The sequence below is a fragment of the Tursiops truncatus genome, chromosome 16, assembly GCF_011762595.2.
Source record: "Tursiops truncatus isolate mTurTru1 chromosome 16, mTurTru1.mat.Y, whole genome shotgun sequence".
NCBI lineage: Eukaryota > Metazoa > Chordata > Mammalia > Artiodactyla > Delphinidae > Tursiops > Tursiops truncatus.
In genome coordinates this window covers 44,895,790-44,908,423 of record NC_047049.1, presented here as the reverse complement: position 1 = coordinate 44,908,423, position 12,634 = coordinate 44,895,790, and the positions used below count along the sequence as shown (strand labels likewise).

General features: G+C 50.7%; 1 protein-coding gene and 1 non-coding gene across 6 annotated transcripts in view; one reads left to right on the top strand and one right to left on the bottom strand.

Moving 5' to 3' along the window:
* The first annotated feature begins 164 nt into the window (after positions 1-164).
* LOC101322569 (DEPP autophagy regulator 1) lies at positions 165-12,550 on the top strand. The gene is made up of 5 exons (XR_012326531.1): positions 165-302; positions 459-2,028; positions 3,031-3,062; positions 3,656-7,264; positions 8,049-12,550. It is a non-coding gene; the product is annotated as a DEPP autophagy regulator 1 (transcript).
* The window catches only part of RASSF4 (Ras association domain family member 4), a 34,313-nt gene continuing 25,689 nt past the window's right edge, over positions 4,011-12,634 (bottom strand). For 3 of the 5 annotated variants that reach the window (XM_019933204.3, XM_033841592.2, XM_019933164.3), the window contains exons 7-11: positions 8,938-9,039; positions 8,615-8,666; positions 7,871-7,992; positions 6,918-7,015; positions 4,011-5,529 (exon numbers count right to left, since the gene is read on the bottom strand). In XM_019933204.3, coding sequence (XP_019788763.1) covers positions 5,469-5,529; positions 6,918-7,015; positions 7,871-7,992; positions 8,615-8,666; positions 8,938-9,039 — 435 coding nt within the window. In that variant the 3' untranslated portion in view covers positions 4,011-5,468. Of the gene's footprint in view, positions 5,530-6,917; positions 7,016-7,072; positions 7,221-7,870; positions 7,993-8,614; positions 8,667-8,937; positions 9,040-12,634 lie in introns of those variants that run through there. The other 2 variants (XM_019933274.3, XM_073793337.1) reach the window with 2 other exon arrangements.

The following is a 12,634-nucleotide window of genomic DNA, read 5'->3' as shown; positions in this document are numbered from 1 at the left end:
CTGCCGTTTTGTTTTCCTCTCCTACCCCTGGAAGGCGTCCTGTGGCCCCCAGGACCACAAGACCTTTGAGATGGAGGAGCCACCCACAGGGCCGACGAGCTGCAGCCTGTGTGTCACGGCTTTTGAAACGCAACACCAGTCTATCCCACCCTGAGACTTCATTCTTTTACAAATATTGTTTAATTATTATATAGAGGTACTTTTGGACAGCCTAAACTGTTCCCGATATTTTTCATGAGTCAACTTACTTGATTATACCAAAAAGCCCTTACAAAATGGGAACGATCATACTCATTTTACAGGTAAGGAAACCAAGGCTTAGGGTAGAAGTTTGCTCGAGTTCAGACAGTGTATAAGTGGATGGCCAAGGACTGGAATGGCTCCAAAGTCTCGTGATTTCCAACACACCCCCTTTTTTCTCTTTAGTAATGATCTCTCCTGGTTCTCATTTCTTACAGCCAACCTCCTCCTCCGCCAACCTAACCTGTGCTGGGTCACCCCATCTCCTCTCTTCTCTCCGGGCCCTCGTTTGCCTGCAGAACTCCTTCAGTCTAATGGCTTCAGATACCATCTGTAGTCGCTGAAGACTCCCTAACTGGTAACTCCAGTCCAACCTTGGGATGCAAATATTACTGAACTCTAGATTTATATATCCAGTTAATTACTCAATGCCATTTGCACGTGTGATGGACATCCCAAACCTAACATACCCCCAGATATTCACCTAACCTGATAGAAGATCTTTCTGGGAAAACTGGGTCAAGAGAGGCCAGATCCCTTAATGGCTGGGGTTCCTCTGGGAAACAGCTCGCAGTGGGGTCCAGTGTGTCCCTGAGCCCAGTTGTATTTGAAGGGCTCATTCTAGGAAGAAGAGGCTTCTGGGCTGAGAACAGTCTTGGCAAGACAGCTTCCTTTTACTATGGCTTTGTCCCTTGCACCCCACTCCCTTGCAGACAGACAGAGACACACACCAAAAAGCACTGTCTCAACAGGGAGCACTGCTGCCTTGGGTCTGCATTTGGCAACAATGCAAAAGAAGCCGGTCACATGTGTGGTCCAAGGGCCAAGTGCAGTAAGGAGCAGTCTATCTCCCATGAAGGGCCCCTGAACAAGGGTTCTGTCCACCAAGTCTGAGACTTTGCTTTCTGTTTCCTTTGGGTTCTCTGGGAAAGGAAACTCTGGGAATTCCCATTCCTGAGTTTGCAGAAAACATCTCTGTTAAAAGCCCAGCCAGGAGGGAGCAGAGCCCCACCCGAATGCTGGGAGTCCAAGGGCGGGTCAGCAGCTGGCTTTCTCCCAGACAATCACAGCTCATGGGGGCTAAATACAGCACTTGTACTTGCTGTTTTTACATTTGGAAAGGCTTGAGTCCGACTGCCTTTCCTGCCCGATCATGGCTGAGGGACTGAGGGGCAGGGAGGCTGCTGCCCAGCAGGGCACCTGACAAAAATATCCCACTGCTGCTTTGCAGCTGCAGGGCATCTGTGTCCTGCCCACATGGGCACATTGTGTATTGCCAGCTTCTCCACAGATCACCTGATCCGACAGGATAAGCCTCGTGCTTTGTTTCCCTAGGACTAAGGGGCCAGATGTATCCTGGGTGGACAAACAGCATTATTTTAACAGTGGGAAGGTCTTTAATCCATTTTCTTGTAAACATTCTAAGCAGGTAGCATATGGTTATCACCATGGGAAAAACAAGCTCTTTTTTGGTTCCTTCTGGTAATTTGCTCTGGGCAAATCACCCTGTTTTTCCTGAGTTCAGATCTTCTTTTGCAATCACGTTGATTTTATCCTGTGTTTATGATTTTCCCTGGTTCCGGAGGCCTGACCTGGGAAGACTGTCCTGTTTTAGGAGAGGACACTCATCACAGGAATTCTTCACTTTATCTTTGGATAACATTTACTACCTGCGATACCAGTGAGTTAAGCAACATATGACAAATGATCTATGCTCTGTGGAGAGAGGCACATGGAACTCCCATACAAACCATCAGGAAACCGCAGAGCCAAACAGAGAAAGTCGGGGTGAGCTGAATTAGCAGCTTTTCAAATTGCCTCTGAAAAGCAAGTAGTGTTGATGAAAAGTTTTGTAACGCCCCAGATGATTGCAGAAGTGCACAGGCATACCTTGTTTTACTGTGCTTTGCTTTATAGTGCTTCACAGGTATTGCATTTTGTTTGTTTGTTTTAATTGAAGGTTTGTGGCAACCCTGCATTGAATAAATCCATTGGTGCCATTTTCCCAATAACCTTTGCTCACTTTGCGTCTCTGTGTCACATTTTGGTAATTCTCACTGTGGACAAAAAAAATGTAGCCAGCCATTTCAGTAAACAAGAAATGTTGGTGCTATCAAGACATCAGCCACTGCAGCTGCTCCAAGGGGTGCACCCTGAGGGCAGCTTAGGATGGAGAGAAACAGGATACTGGCCCTAGATAGTTAAGATGCGTATCTAAGGAATAATTTTAATGAACCCAGACTCTTGCATCTTCCCATACACCAAAAGGCACTAAAATCATTAACTTGAGACTTCTGCTTTTTGTGGTCAGCAGTCATGTTTTGGTGTTCAACTACATGTTTGGCTTTTTTTTTTTTAAGCAAAAACTCCTGCATATCTTGGTTCCTCCCCTACCTCTTTGGAACAGTTCCTCAGAGCTGTCTGACAGGCTGTCTCATGGGATATAGTTCTCAGTAAGGTCCCCAAATAAAACATAACTCACAAATTTTAGGTTGTGTTTTTTTTTCAGTTGACATCACAATTTTCAAGCCTTTCATTATTATATTTGTTATGGTGATCTGTGATCAATAATCTTTGATGTTTCTATTGCAAAAAGATTACAACTTGGCTCAAATGATTGTTAGCATTTTTTAGCAATAACGTATTTTAAAATTAAGGTACGTACATTGTTTTTTTAGACAAAATGCCATTGTACACTTTAGACTATAGTAGGGCATAAATGTAATTTTTATATGCACTGGGAAACCAATCTGTGTGACTCACTTTATTGTGATATTTGCTTTATTGCAGTGGCCTGGAACCAACCCTGCAACATCTCTGAGGTATGTCTGTACATTTTCCCCTTTTTGTACAACTTGTTAGTGATTTCTTAGCTATGTTATTCAGAAGTTAGTTTTGATAATTCTATTTCACAAGTGACACGTATCGAGATAGGCCTTAAATGAAGTAATATTGTAACAACTGAAAGAAAAAAAACCCCAAAAGCAAAACTGGGGATGTTTACAGAGGGTTTCTTCATCTGATGGCTTCCCATGTGCCAAGCCCTGTCTGCTCCAGGGCTGGCAGGCCTCTTCAGGCTAGAATGTCACACACACTCTCTTAGGCAAGTCGGGCTCAGCCTTGGGCCTCCTTCCAGGGACCTTCACCATCTCTCTGCCCTGCTGGTCCCCTGACCATCCAGGGTGTGTGGCCTGCTTCTCCCAGGTCTTGTCTGAGACCCCTGAACACAGGGCACAGCATGGCTCTGTCTTTGTCCCTCTAGGGCTGAGCACAGGTCTGGCACAAGGCGGTCCCTCAATTACTGCTGAACAATGGACAACAGTTGTGCTTGACCTGAGCTTATAAATACGGTCTGGGAGCTGTTTCACTATTTTACCGAGGAGCCCTGTTTGAGTCGTTCTCTACCCTCTCCTAGACCCTGTCACCTTGCCCCGCCCCCAGCCCTGCAAGATTCCCGAGGTCCTCCTGATGCTGGGACTCTGCGATTCGGGGTGACCCTTGTGCTTGTTGTCCAGGCTGTCCACAGACCCCCACCAATGACTCCTCCTCTGGGCCCTGCAGCTGCCTCTGTCCTCAGGCCCCACACCAGCCCCAAGCATGTGCACGGAAAGGAAGGAGTCGTGTCAGTGTCATGAGCCGCGGGCTGTGGCTCAGCTTTGGCTCTTCTGCCAAACTTGGCCACGCGGCCTGTGGGACAGGAGTGTCAGAGGTTGGGTCAGAAGGTCAGGGTGGACACACACAAGCAAAAAATAAAGCTTGGACCTAACTCCTTCAGTTCAATACCTCACACCTTTATTGAGTACCCAGGAAACTATGCTGCCAAAGGCAAGCAGAGACAGCAGAAACTACAGCGGACCCTCCCCTGGGCGTCTCTGCGCCTGCCTCTGTGCCAGGTCGGGGCAATCCTGTTGCGAAGTTCACCCTGAACGGTGGGTTCCATTGGCACGGCTGCTCCCAGGCTCTGTTCTTTATGGGCGCTGCACAAGGCACCGAGGGAATCTCCCTCATATTGAATTTCTGTATTTGGGAGACTTTATACTTTTTCCCTTTAAATCCGCTATCCATGGGCCCCAGTGGGAGAACTTGGTCTTCAGTTTGCTCTGTTTTGGACAAACACCTCACATGACCAATGTAAACTGTTACACAATTTTTGCAAATGCCTTCTTGTTCATTCCAGATGTTTTCCATCAGCTCACAAACCCAGATCGTTCTGCATCTGGCCCCAGGGAATTCAAAGCCCTTTCTCCTCAAACAGACATTTTTCCCTTGGTGGCCCTTTGATGGGAAGTATTGAGAGAGGAGGAACGCACACCCAGAGAGGGCAGGAGGCACACAGGTGTCCGAGGAGAGCAGCAACGGGGCAGAGCGCGGCCTTCCCGAGCCACTGCCGGCGGTCCCTGGACAGCTCCTGGACCCGCACGCACCCTGGCAGCATCCTTTACAATGCCACGCGGGTCACCTCCTCAATGTGATCAAACTGACATGTTTCTGGCAGCGAGCTCCTTGTAAGAATCCCTTCAGGTCTTGCTGAGGAAGCTCAGAGTGAGTGTTGCAGAGAGAAGATGGGCTGCTGGTGGTCTTACTCCCAGTCTGACCTCTGCTGCCGGGGCACGGGGCTATGTGAGGCTCATGGAGTGACATCAGAGGCTCGAGGGCCAGGGACGCCATGGTGAAGTGATGGCTGGGAGCATCGCACACCCCATACCCGCTGGCAGCCCTTGCTTTACCCAGCGGAGTTTCTGAGTGGCAGCATGAGACGAGGGCAGACAGGGGTCGAGTGGCTCATGTGTTTGATGAGGATAAGGGCTTGTGGTTCTGGGCTGGGCACTGGGAGAGCAGATGGAGCCCACGCCCTAGCAACAAGGTCATGTCCTGCTCCCGTGAGCAGGAGACGTGTGGAGTGAACAGAACTGGCCATGCTATGCAGCTACATAAGTGGCCCATGTCACAGCTTCAGGGCTGCTCACGGCCCAGGCCAGTCTCACACGCAGACCCCACCCAGCAAGTTCCTGGCTCCTCAGGCTTAGGTCTGGGCACTGTGAGTGCTCACCTTGGAGCCAAGAGGCAGGGACATGGGACTCACGCTACCTAGGCAGGTGGACAGGTAGAAACACGGGTGCTGGATTCCTCAGCCAGTGTGACCAATGTGTGTGACAATCAGGGCCCGGCCACCAGCGCTCAGAGTGCGCTGGCTGCTGGGGGCTTCGGAAGAGGCAGGTGCTGGTGGGCTACTTGGCCTCCACCAGCTGCTCCAGGCGCTGTAGCATCGTCAGACGCAGGGCTTGGAACCTGGAGGGAGACACAGCCAAGAGGACTTACTGCTACTGGAGGGGACAGGGAGGGGGCGAGCAAGGGAGCACATAGATGCTGGGCCCGGAGACCCACGGCTCCTGACCAGCTGATTAGTGGCCACTATCTCTCCTCTGCCAGGAGAGGGAAAAGCCAGGCCCACATCCCACAAGACCACTGGCTTTGAGGAGCAGTCAAACAGGGCTGCAGAGCCTGCCAAGCTTCAAAGCAGAGTGATCTTTCTATTCCAAAGATTCTCCAGTACAAGATATGGGGACATATGTATATGCATAGCTGATTCACTTTGTTATAAAGCAGAAACTAACACACCATTGTAAAGCAATTATACTCCAATAAAGATGTTAAAAAAAAAAAAAGATTCTCCAGTACAGACAGGAGTGTGCTGGAGTATACAGGGCGGCAAAGTAGGGATCAGGAAGCCTGCGTTCAAGCCCTGGCTCTGCAGTCACGTGGTGCTGCCTCCTTATCACAGGCCGCTGTTTCCTCTCTGTACATTGAACAGGCTGACCAGGTGACCCTCAAGTCCTTTCTAGCCACGGTGACACTGCTGACTGCATGTAGACTGTTTCCTCTGATCGAGGTCTCTGCTGACTGCCTGAATGGGGCCTGACTGCACACATAGAAGCCTTTCTAAGAATCATTCAGCCAGATGCCAGAATCGGAACCAGTCCCCTGACCGCGGGCCCTCACAGCAGCCTCTCTCCTTCCCTGCCTAAGAGGGACTCTGGGACCGAGCTTCCCCTGCAGAGGGAGAGACAGATCATTGGGATGTGCAACCTGGCTGACCTCACACAGCCGGGCCCTGAGGTAGCTTCCCCAGGAGCCAGCAGGTAACACCTGCTCACCTTTCCATTGAACTGGTCCCCTGCACCTGCAAACATCAGCTGGTGCAGGCAGTTCCAATAACTGCTGCTTTGGGACAGGCCTAGAATTCCGGCTAGCGTGAAAGGCCCAGGCGAGGCAGAAGGTGCACAAGCAGGCCCCCTCTCGGTTGTTCCTCCAGAGCAATGTCACCAGCAGAACGCACAGCCCTGGTCCAGGGCCCACCCGTGCTCCTGCCTGACTCTCCTGGGCATCTTTCAGCAGCGTGTGCCTGTCCTGTGCTGGCGAGATTGCCGAGGCTAGAGGAGTGGTCTGGGCTGCATCCCCCTATTCTGGCAGGCTGTCACCCCAGCTTGGTGTCAGTGTTGAGCAAGGGGTCAGAGGGAGGTGCTGGGGAGCCAGGGTTAGCAGGTGTCCCCGAGCTGCGTGAGGACACCTGGCACACCTGGAGGAGAGAGGCCTCCCAGCCGCGGGCCCGGGTGCTCTGCCCTGCAGACTTGCCCTGACGTTCAGTACCCACGACTGGCTCTTTAAGTGCTGCTTACTTCATGGTCAGTTTGATTATTTCTCTTTCCTCCTCTTCTTTTAATTTTTCAACAAAACTGTCCAGCACCGGCATTTCAAACTTAATGTACTGAGCGACCTAGAAAATCCAAGAACATTTTAATGTGTTTTAAATTAGAAGCCAAAGTGTGTTTTCTTTTCCTCGTGGCTTCCATAGTGGCTGACTCAGCAGTCTTAAATCCAAGGAAGAGGCGGTCCTGCTTTCCTCCCACGCCCAGCACTGCTCTGTGTGTACCAGGATGGGAGGATGGAGCCCATTCTTACCTCAAAGGCAACTACGATCGCTGGGAGGAAAGATTAAGCTGAATTTTAGGAAAAGCATTCAATAGTGAGTGGAGTCACACTAGGTGTTCTCTGGGGGTGGGGTGGAGGCGGTGGGAATGCCATTGTTTTTAACAATGGAATGAAACTACACTAGTCTGAATGGCTCAAGGGATACAGGGTCACTGGGCCTTCTCCTTGGGGTCCACACCCTACAGTCCTTTTCTGTGCAGGGAGTTTGGAAATGTGCCCATTGCCCAGCCAGGACTCAGGCTGTCCTGAGACACAGACCTCCATAGGGTCCCTTCCATAAGCCCTAGTTAGGCCCTAGTTAAGGAGCCCTTGTTGTGGGCTTTAATGCAATGACAACAAACCACGCTCCAACGAAGGAAAAGATTCTATCTGTCTGAGGGGGAAAGGCCAGGCCATGGTTTTCTAAGACCCAACTTCTTATCTCCCCTGAGCCAGCTGATACATCTGGTGGTGGCTGACAGGAAGAAGAAGGGCTGAAACCAATACTGTACTGGTCCTTCAGAACGGCCATGGGGGCCCTGGAAGCATCGCCCAAGAGGGCTCTGCCCAAGGTCACCTTAAGAGCCCTTGGGGGTCCGCCATGCTGTCCCCCAGCCCCTAACTCAGGAGCAGGCCTCCCCGAGCCTCAGCTCTCACTCACTTCGTGGGGGACTTCCTCGCCCAAGTCAGCTTCCATCAGGAATATCCTGGCAATCTTCTCACAGGGCCCGTGCAGGATTCTGGAAATCAGCGGGTACTCAGAGTCTTTTAATTTTGTCCTCTCTGAAAAAGAAAGCGGTGGACAAAATTCATGGCATCTCTGTGTCTCTTTGTTCCAGGACAGGAACGTAATGGAAGACAGGTGTCCAGGGGGCCTGGCAACACTGCCAGGTGTTGTGTGGTGGACACTGCCCTGATGATGTGTGATCATGTCCTTCAGTGAAGGCCCAGCTCCGAGAGGAACCGTGGCTGAAGGAGCGGGGAATGGGGAAGTGGACTTGGGGAGGCCAGTCCTGCTCAGTTATCAGACCTGTGCTGTGCAGCACTGGACACAGGGCCATGCAGTACAAGTTCTGCAACAGCAGTTCTCAGTGGGCGAGGGGCTTCTGTTCCACCTTGAAGACCCAGATGCACATTCCTCCCCACTCCCTGCTGAACCTACTGGAGAGAGTGGCTTACCATATGGTTTTGGTGGGATTCTCAAAGGGATGACAGTGTGCCTGGATTTGGGCCTGGGAGGGATGCTCGTGGTGGGGGCATAGCATGTCCCGAGGCCAGGAGGGCACCTGCCGCGTGCCCGCTGCACAAGCCAGCCCAGCCCTCAGAGAAGGAGCACAGCTGGTGAGCTTGCCAAATGGACAGGGACTTTTGTTTTTATGATCAGGAAGCAAAGGCAGACACTTACCCCCAGACTCGTGAACGATGTAGAGTGCAAACTCACTGGGACCATTTTCCACCTGCACAGGTAGTAATAGGAAGTCAGACCACGGCTTTTCCAGACAGGAGAGACAGAAAGGGACCCCTGGTAGTAACCACATCCTCAGTGCCACACACACAAATCCCCAGGGACCCTCCCCTCTCTCTGCTTAAATTCCCAGAGATGCCAGCTCAGCTGAGGAAACCTTGGTCATCCTTCTAGCCAGGAGCCATGGCTTTCTCCAGCCCCCTCCCCCAACAGAACAGCAAACCACCAGCAACTGGGGCAGGGCCGTCTGTGGCCAGACTTACTCGGAACTTGTTCAGCAGCAGGGTGAGGACCTGCAGGGTGGTCATGGTGCTGTTGACTCTCACGTTGGTCATGGACCCATAGGCAGGAGTAAACACGGAGGTCTGTACAGGAACGGGGAGGCAGTTCAGGGCAAGTCCAGAGGGGACACGGGGCTGACATCACACAGGGTCTGGGCATACTGTCGGCCAGATGGTGCTGAGCAGGCTGGAGCAGTAGGCGAACCTGAGCTTCGGGAACACCTGCGTCTATCCATCCACAAAGATCCACACACGAGCTATGCCCAGATCTGGGCACGCACAGGGAAGCTGTAACAACTCACATCTTACAGAGGCCTCTAAGGAAGATGCCTACAAAGCTATAAGGTCCAGCTCTCTGGATTCCAGGAACCAGGGCCGTAGAAGTAACTCACAAGGGGTTGGGGGAACCAGTCTCTCCTTCACTCTTTCTATCCATCAAATCACCAAGTGTCTGCTGATCCGAAGGCTGAACATTCTCCAATCTGTCCACTCCTCTCCATGCTCCCAGTGGTGCCTGAGGTGAGGCCCTCCGCTTACACTGCATCAGCTTCTCAACTCTCCCCTTCCAGTCTCCGCCCTTTCAATCCATTACCCACACTGTTGGCCAGAGGAACAACCTTTCAAAATTCTGCAACTCAAAGTGTGTTCTGGACCAGCTGTCAGCTACAGTCTCAGGCCCCCCGAGTCCAGACTCCTGGATCAAAATCTGCATTCAAGGGCTTCCCTGGTGGCGCAGTGGTTGAGAGTCCGCCTGCCGATGCAGGGGACACGGGTTCATGCCCCGGTCCGGGAAGATCCCACATGCCGTGGAGTGGCTGGGCCCGTTAGCCATGGCCGCTGAGCCTGCAAGTCCGGAGCCTGCGCTCAGCAACGAGAGAGGCCACACCAGTGAGAGGCCCGCGTACCGCAAAAAAAAAAAAATCTGCATTTGAGGAAACTGCCCCGTGATGCTATCTGTAGGGTACACTTTGAGAAGTACTGTCTTACAGCATGTCCCACAGCCTAGACAGTGCCATCCGTGGCTCCTCTCATGTTATGCACATGTGATACATGGTTCCCTCCCAAGTACCCTGTGCTCTAGCCACATGGCTTCTGCACAGTTATGGGGGCCCGTGACATTCTCACAGGTATCTTGCCTTTGTTTATGAGACACCATCCGTGAAAGTCAACCAGGGCATTGTCTGAGGCTTATTGAGTCCTCAATGATCACTAGCTAGGTAGGAAACCTGCTAAACACTTTATATATAATCTTTGATTTAATTCTCACGACAGCCCTTAGAAGTACCTGTCACTAGTCCCCTTTTCTTAGGAAAGACATGGAAGCTTGGACAGGTTAAGGGGCTTGTCAGCATCACCCATCTAGAAAGGGCAGAGCTGCCCCAAACCCCATGCTTCACCACTGTGGCACAGGGGCCTCCCTGCGTGTCTGACTTCCGTGTGGGTAAGCTCCTCCTCGCTTTCCAAATTCCAATTCACACATTCCTCCCGTATGGCCCTAGCTCTGCTTTTCCCAGTAGGGGCTCGGGGTGTGCGAGGGACTTGTTCAGCGTCTGCAGCTGGTCCCCGAGTACCAGAGCCAGACTCAAACTTGGACCTGCCTTCTGCACAGTGAAATGTAGAATGCCTCTGGGTGATACAGAAAGCCAGCCTAGGTTTTCAGTTTCTAAGAAATATGGAATACAGAAGTCAGGCTATTTCTAGGAGAAGAAAGGTCATGTCAATAAGACATTGTTAGTGTTTCTTCTGCCTGAAGTTTTTTCTCAAGAAGATACCAACCAACTCCATATAGGAACAAGGGTACCGTGGCTGTTTTCCCATCTCTAACCACAGTGGTTTTCCCCTCACAGAACACATTTGAATCTAACAGGCCAGGGCAAAGCAGTGAAAACAAGTACTAAGTTTGACCCAGTCTGGAAATCAAGCCAACATTGCTGTGAATAAGAACACTTTTGGAAAATAATTGAGTGAAGCAATAGGGTACAGTTCTAAGAAATAAAACCTGGAATAACAACCCCAGGAAGTTAATTCTAGGAATTTTTTTTTTTTAATTGTTGCCTGTGGCTCAAGTACTTTGTTGCCTGATTTCTAGGGACACTGATTCTGAATGCATGTAGCGCAGGGAGAAAAAGAGGGAGCCCCTTACTCATCCAGGAGATGTGAATCAACTGTCCAACATGCCTAAGACACTAGTTCCTGTCCTGGCAGGTACTCAATTTGCCTGGAAGAATGGGTCTACATTTCGGCGCAGGTAAATCTGTGACTGGGGGAAAATCTGCCCTTACTGGGGCCTGAATGGGTAGTGTATCGAGTGTTGGGCTGGCTGGCTAAGAAGCCCTTCTTGGCAGGATGGCTCCAATGGACATGAAAGGCTGTGATGAAAGCCCTCACTGTTCATTTGTTCATTTCAAAGGCTACAGGGTGCTCAGACATCTCCATGTCCCTGTGACATTTCGAATGACTAACGTAAGATTTAATGTGCCCAACACCCCTCTTAGAGATGACTCCTTTAGAGTAGAGGTGAATGTACTGAAGACAAATTCCACTATTTGGTACCCTGAGTCATGGAGCAAAAAGCTCCTTTTTAGGAATGTAGAACTAGAAAGAGCCTAAACCCGTGCAAATAGTCTTTCTAAATTTTTGAGTAATCCCTTAAAATAGCATATCAATATATATTCAAATACTAGCACATGGTACTTAACACTTTAAGGACAAAACCCCTTTGGAGCAAGATTTAAAGAATACCCAAGTCAGACGGTGGGTTCTTTGGCTAATCTAGACATTCTTAATCTCTGTTTAACTTCAGCCCTGCCTCCCCCTCCCTCTCTCAGGAAACTACTCTCAAATAGTCCTGGGTTTTCCTGGATTTAGTAAAGATAACCTATTGTCCCTCATGAACACTCACTGCAAACCTAGCAGGGAGTGGAGGGAGGTCCTGATGGTGAAGCAGGGTCCTTTCAGCTGCCTTGCTGAATTCTTCATCCCGAAGTGCAGGGCACCCCAAGAGTGGCTTGAATGGCTCCCAGCAGACCTCACCTGGGGGACTGTCCTTCAGATCTGACCCTGAGACCTCCCTTTGCCCAGGCTCCCCTTCCCCTCCCACGAGTCATCACCTATCAAGAAGGCAGCTGCTTAACCTAAAAACCTTGGCTTCCAGTTTCCCAGTGCTGCAGGATGTGGCTCTGTTACCAGGACACTCCCATCTAGGGCCTCACCCACACGGCCACTCGTGCCATTTATAGTAATCAACTTCTCCTTTTACAGTTTGGTTTGTTTACGGAATGATGTCATCTGGGGAAGGAGCTCTTTTTCCTGAGGTCAGTACAATACTTGGACAAAAGGCTAATTGCTGGGAATAAGGAGAAGTGTGGGTTCTCTGGGACACAGACACACGTGCTCCTGGGCACACCTCAACCTAGTTGCCTTCATCTACCAAGTGGAAATGACAGTAGGGGACAGGACGTTCCCATATCAACTGAGCTTGGGTGGAAACCTCATAGAAAATCGCCTGATTAAAAGTGAATTTGGTATCACTTTCCAAATATCCATGCAACTTTTTTTTTTTTTTTGCGGTACGTGGGCCTCTCACTGTTGTGGCCTCTCCTGTTGCAGAGCACAGGCTCCGGACGCGCAGGCTCAGTGGCCATGGCTCACGGACCGAGCTGCTCCGCGGCATGTGGGA